We start from the raw sequence: 6568 nt of genomic DNA on the forward strand, positions 1-6568 counted from the left end.
CAGAGCACTTGTGGAAGCCAGAGGACAACCTTCAGAATTGTTTTTTTTTTTTTTTTCCTTTTACTAAGTGGTCGTAGGTGATTGAACTCAGGTCAGCAAGCTTAGTAATAAGCACCTTTAAAAAGCGCCTTTACCCGCCAGGCCTCAGCTTTTTTTTTTTTTTTTTTTGGTTTTTCGAGACAGGGTTTCTCTGTATAGCTCTGGCTGTCTTGGAACTCACTTTGTAGACCAGGCTGGCCTCGAACTCAGAAATCNGCCTGCCTCTGCCTCCNGAGTGCTGGGATTAAAGGCGTGCNCCACCATGCCCGGCCTTTTTTTTTTTTTTTTTTTTATTTTGTAAAACTGTCTTGTAATGATTGAGCTTACACAATTAGAACACTGTCACGTTCGAAACGACACAAACTTAAGGAAAAAATTATATTGCATATTGACATTGTGGAATAATGCCTACAAACTACGAATTCATTATAGCTTGCGACGCCATTTGCTCTCATCTGGTTTTATTGTTTTATTAGCTCTGTATTGGGCGCGAAGGAAAGGAACCAAGAAACAATCCCAGCCTTAGAATCTAGCAGAGGTAGATACAAGTTACCATGACAACCGCGCGCTCAGACATTTTTCTGACCACGCGACGCTTGGGAGAACAAGGCCTGGGCTGCGTGTTGCGTCATCACTACGCGCTCTGTGGCTTGCCCAGCGCTGCCTTGGAAGGTCCCGGCCAGGCTACCGTCGCCTCCCTCGAAGACTTATTTTGTTCTTTTCCACCTTTGTTACCACGAGGAGCCTGCCAGGCTGTAAGTGCGTGCGGGTGGGCGGGCGGCGGGCTCCCTTCGGCGGCGCGCCGGCCTGTCAGCTTCCTCCTCGCCCGGGCCTCGCCGCGTCTACTTCCGGGCGGCGCGCCGCTCCCGGGTCGGCCCTTTGTGTTCCCGCGGCGGAGGCTCGGGCCTCGCGGGCTTTGTGGAGGCGGCGGGCGCTCGGTGCGGGCTGCGTGGCGGGGAGGCGGGCGCGCAGCTCTGCGGCCCGGGTGAGGACCGCGAGCGAGGGTCGGCTCGTGGGGTCGCGCGGGCCGGGACGAGGGCGCGACGGGCATTTGGCCGGGACGCCAGTCCGCCGTCCCGTGTGGCCTAACAAAGGGCAGCGGGACCCGGGCTCGGCCATCGCTGCGGCCGGATCCCCCTTCCGCTGGGAGCCAAGTGTGGTGGCTTTGTGTGGCTCCTCGTTCTCACCGCCTCATCCCCCTGTTTTTTTGTTTTTTTGTTTTTTTTTTGTTCCCTCCCTGCAGCTAGTTCATTGAAAGCTGTCAGCCCCCTCGGGGTGGTGGTTCCTCCCAATATGAATCTTTTCAACTTGGACCGTTTTCGCTTTGAGAAAAGGAGTAAGATTGAGGAAGCTCCCGAAGCAGCCCCTCAGCCCTCCCAGGCCGGTCCTTCGTCACCAATTTCTCTTAGTGCTGAAGAGGAGAATGCTGAAGGGGAAGGTAGCAGGGCAAACACCCCAGACTCAGATGTAACTGAGAAAACAGGTGAGTTGCAATGTTGCAGACATGATAACCACATCCCGAGGTGATAGGCAGGAGGGATTTCCACTTTCTCCTAATGTTACACAGATTGATACAGTGTCTCCAGTTTTGTGCGTTGACATCCAGCACTGTGACTGCCATAGCCACCAACTACCTGCCAACCTGAGCCTACCTCCATTGTCTCACTTGTAGGAGTTCTTGGAATTCAGCACAACGGTGGACGCTGAAAGCTGAGTTTATAGAATTCTTGGGTCAGAATGGCTACCGAGAGAGTTATGTAGGCAGTTCTAGCATACTAAGAGGTTATTAATTTAGTTACAGGTTTTCATTCATTCTAATATTTTCACTTTACCCCCTCCTTGTTCTGTCTCTTTTGTTTGTTTTGAGGCAGGATCTGACTTTGTACCCTTGAGCCTGTGTGAAACCGCGTGGACTGGATGGCTTTGAACTTGTGATCCCTCTGCCTCTGCCTCCCAGTTGCTGGGATTCCAGCCACATGTCACCACACCTGATATCTTTTCCTGGCTTTTTGAAAGCAGTGTCCTTCCCTGCCTTGCCTTCTCCAGAGAATGCAGATGAGGTTTCATGCTTCACCCAGCACTGAGCTAGATGTGACAGATGCTTGAAGATAACATCTGGATCCAAATAAAGGTTAAAGAAAAGCCGGGCGTGGTGGCGCACGCCTTTAATCCCAGCACTCGGGAGGCAGAGGCAGGCGGATTTCTGAGTTCGAGGCCAGCCTGGTCTACAAAGTGAGTTCCAGGACAGCCAGGGCTATACAGAGAAACCCTGTCTCGAAAAGCCAAAAAAAAAAAAAAAAAAAAAGGTTAAAGAAATACCATCCCACCAAACTTCTTGGAAATCTCTAGAATTCACTTGAATAGTTTGTTACTCTGAGTAAATAAAAAAATTAAACCAATTGTAGGAGTAAGTCCACATGAGGTTATAACTCACCAGCGCATATGCATATGGAGGTCAGAGAACAGAGGATATAACTCACCAGAGCATGTGGAGGTCAGAGAACACCCTGAGAGGTTGGGTCGGTCTCTCTCTCTCTCCCTCCCCCCATCATGGTTCTCAGGATGGAACTCCAGTTGGGAGGTTTGTGGGGCAAAGGCTTTTATTTGCAGGCCCATCTGACTGGCCACACAATAGTTTAAACACTTATTTTTAGCTGTAGTGGGAAGTGCTTCTCACGTGTCACCTGATAATCTTAAAGGGTAAGTAGTCCCATTTTTGGAAATGAGACCCGGGGAGGTTAAGTTTTAAGAACCTATTTGATAGAATCTATTAAAAATTCAAACATTCTGATTCCTGAGAATGAGACAGGAATCATATTAGACAGTTTCTGATGAATGTGATGGTAACGTTAGAAGTTTTCCTGTCTGTTCGAGACAGGGTTTCTCTGTATATCCCTGGCTGTCCTGGAACTCACTCTGTAGACCAGGCTGGCCTTGAACTCAGAAATCCTCCTGCCTCTGCCTTTCAAGTGCTGGGACTAAAAGGCATGTACCATCACTGCCTGGCCCAATACTATACTTATGATGGCAAACAATATTTCAAAAGCTTTTAAATTTGTGTGGCCAGAACAATGGAATATATATATATATATATATACTTTAATTTTTTATTTTTTCACCCAGTATACCGGCTAGTTTTATGGAAGCTGAACACAAGTGAACATCACGTGACAGGGGAGAACCTCAGTTAAGAAAAGCATCCATAAGATCAGGATCAGGGTATGCTCAATCCTGTTGGGCATTTTTTTTTTTTTTTTTTTTTTTTGGTTTTTCGTTCTGGAACTCACTTTGTAGACCAGGCTGGCCTCGAACTCAGAAATGCGCCTGCCTCTGCCTCCTGAGATTAAAGGCATGAGCCCCCACACCGGGCGGGCATTTTCTTAATTTAGTTATTGATGGGAGAAGGGCCCAGTCTATTGTGGGTGGTGCCACCCATGGGATCTATGAGAAAGCAGGCTGAGTAAACCCTGAGGAGCAATCCAGTAAGCAGCATGCCTCCATGGCTTCTACCTCTGCTCTTGCCTCCAGGTATCTGCCCTGTTTGAAATCTGGTCTTGACTTTCTTCAGTGATGAACAGTGATGTGGAAGTATGAGAATTGAACTTGGATCTTCTGGAGTAAAAGCAATATGTGCTCTGTAGCTCCAATCTTAAATGAAGTTTTTTTTTTTTTTAAAGATTTATTTATGTTATGAGTTGTGAGCCTTCATGTAGTGGTTGGGAATTGAATTTTTAGTTGACCTCTGCTCGCTCCAGTCAACTCCATCACTCTCTCCAGCCCAAAATTTGTTTATTATTATACATAAGTAAACTGTAGCTATCTTCAGATACACACATCAAAAGAGGGCTTCAGATTTCATTATGGATGGTTGTGAGCCACCATGTGGTTGCAGGGTTTTGAAGACCTTTGGAAGAGCAGTCAGTGCTCTTACCCACTGAGCCATCTTACCAGCCCCTTAAATGAGTTTTTTCCTTTTGTTTTTTTCCTTTTGTTTATGTTTAAGACCAGGCTGGCCTTGAACTCACAGAGATCTACCTGCCTCTGCATCAGTGGTGAAAATTAAGAATAACCTTGAATTTCTCAATCCTGCTTAAACTTCCCAAATGTTGAGATTACAGATCTTTTATCATTCCTTATCCTTTTTTCAAGCGATTATGTATTTATTTACATATTAATGTACATGCTCTCTCCTTCTTTCCTCCCCTACCTTCTGTCTCCCCCTTCCTTCCTCCCTTTCTTCCCTCTTTTTCCCTCTTTCCCATCTCCCTGTTCCATCTGTCTTTTCCTTCCCATCGCCTTATACCTGCAATATAAGCACTTCTAGCTGAGCCACATTCATAACTAGTCCTTAGCATTTGGATTTGAAAGTGTACAATTAATTCATGTCCATCTGTCCGTCTGTCTGTCTTATACTCAGAACAAGACCAGATCTTTAGAAATGTTAGGCAAGGGGCTGGTGAGATGGCTCAGAGGTTTAGACTACCTGACTGCTCTTCCAAAGGTCCACAGTTCAAATTCCAGCAACCACATTGTGGCTCATATCCATCCATAACAAGATCTGACGTCCTCTTCTGGAGTGTCTGAAGACAACTATAGTGTACTTACATATAATGATAAATAAATCTTTAAAAAAAAAAAAAGAAATGTTTAGGCAAGTGCTCTGTCACTGACCAGTCCTCAAGTTAGCAATACACATACCTTTTTTTTTTTTTTTTAGTTTTTCGAGACAGGGTTTCTCTGTTTAGCCCTGGCTGTTCTGGAACTCGCTTTGTAGACCAGGCTGGCCTCGAACTCAGAAATCCGCCTGCCTCTGCCTCCCGAGTACTGGGATTAAAGGTGTGTGCCACCACGCCTGGCTCATACTTTTTTTTTAAGTTTGGCTTTTGTGAGTGTAAGTGGGTTTTGAGGGATTAAAATTATGGCAGATAAATGAAAACGAGCTTGCTATATTTTAGTTATGTGTTAGATTAGTGAATTGCCCTTAGGAGCAGTAGGAAGGATGTTTAAGTATGCATTTTAGAGAGATGCACGCTATACCCATGTCTGTGCAGGCAAGCTCAGACACTGAGCTCTCACGCTGCTTTGAGCCGTGTCTTCAGTGCTTTTTATTTTTATCTATAGCACACACAACAAACCTTAAAAAACTTTATACTTAAAGAATAGTTTATGTATATGGGTGTTTTGCTGTGCACCATGTGTGCCTTTGCCTGTGGAGCCCAGAAGGGGCCATCGGGTACCCTGCAGCTAAAGTTGAACTAGAGGTGCTTTGTAGGTGCTGAGAATTGACCCCAGACTCTGCTAACAGCAGCCAGTGCTTTTAACTGTGGAGTTATCTTAATTACCCACAAACCATTTATTTTTATTTCATTTCATTTGGAGATAGGGTCTTACTGTGTAGCTCTGGCTGTCCCGGACCAGGTGGGTCTCAAACTCAGAGATCCCCCTGCCACTCACTACATTGAGTGATGGTATTCAAAACCTTCACCATGTCTAGCTTCAGAAGCCAGTGCTTAGTGTGAAAAACAGCAGAAACCATGGAACACAGTCAAGTTTCCCCATTAAAAACAAACACACAGTCTGGGGTTCTATGTATGGGTCAGGTTAGAGGCAAGGGGATCCAAGAGGTCAAGTTCTCAGCCACCATGGTGTCCTGTTACATGAGGATACCATGCCATGCATATTTGTGTGCCAGCAGGCCCAAGACAAAGGAGCTCTCCAGGGACAGTGATCCAAAGCATGCACCTTTTTGTCCTCTGATGTAGCTTTTCTGTCTGCAAGGAGCTCTGTTCCTTCCCCATTTTTATTAATTCATAAGTGTTCTTCAAACTATGGCTCACAAATATTTTTGTCATAAAATTAATTTGTTGGGCCCTGTCTAAATATATGTAACCATTTTGTTTTGAGACTGTTTGTAGGTAGCCCAGCTAGGTCTTGTACTTAGTCTTCCCTGGGCTCTTCTACCTGCCTCCAGTGTGAACTATAAACTACTGTTTCTGCCTGCACTTGCAATTGTTGGAGGGTAGAATAGTCAACAAGTATTTATCAAAATATCTCAATTATATCAAGAGCTTCTAAAACTATTTTCAATATAAATAGCTAACAATTGATAGGATGATACTCTTACAGTAGTTGCAGTCACAAACATTTGTAAAACTATTTTACATGTTAATTATTTTTGTGTCCTTTGCTTTAATGAAACTTGAGGTGTGCTTTTGACTGCCATATACATCCTTCAGTATTGGCACATTTTGTTATCAACTGAGATTTTCCAGTTACATGTTTATTATCTATGAAATTCTATGATCAAGTTCCTCTCACAGATGTACTGCTTTTCTTTTCCATACTGGCGAGAGATAAACAGTTTTTACCATCTGGCTGTATACTAGCCCTTTACCCTAGTTTTCTTGACTTAAACCTGAAATGATTTTTTTTTTTGGGTTTTTCGAGACAGGGTTTCTCTGTATAGCTCTGGCTGTCCTGGAACTCACTTGGTAGACCAGGCTGGCCTCGAACTCAGAAATCCGCCTGC

The 6568-nt window shown here is 44.9% G+C and overlaps 1 protein-coding gene across 5 annotated transcripts in view; it reads left to right on the plus strand.

Annotated features, from left to right (window-relative positions):
• The first annotated feature begins 712 nt into the window (after positions 1–712).
• The window catches only part of Smarcad1 (SWI/SNF-related, matrix-associated actin-dependent regulator of chromatin, subfamily a, containing DEAD/H box 1), a 60742-nt gene continuing 54886 nt past the window's right edge, over positions 713–6568 (plus strand). Inside the window, exons 1-4 of one of the 5 annotated variants that reach the window (XR_003843231.1) lie at positions 905–1024; positions 1283–1522; positions 1911–2170; positions 2346–2436. Coding sequence is in view for 4 of the 5 variants with exons in the window: in XM_029534908.1 (XP_029390768.1) it covers positions 1333–1522; positions 1911–1966 (246 nt within the window). In the remaining variant the exon portion in view is untranslated. Of the gene's footprint in view, positions 795–880; positions 1025–1282; positions 1523–1910; positions 2171–2345; positions 2437–6568 lie in introns of those variants that run through there. The other 4 variants (XM_029534908.1, XM_029534906.1, XM_021190210.2 and 1 more) reach the window with 4 other exon arrangements.

The sequence above is a fragment of the Mus pahari genome, chromosome 2 (assembly GCF_900095145.1).
Source record: "Mus pahari chromosome 2, PAHARI_EIJ_v1.1, whole genome shotgun sequence".
NCBI lineage: Eukaryota > Metazoa > Chordata > Mammalia > Rodentia > Muridae > Mus > Mus pahari.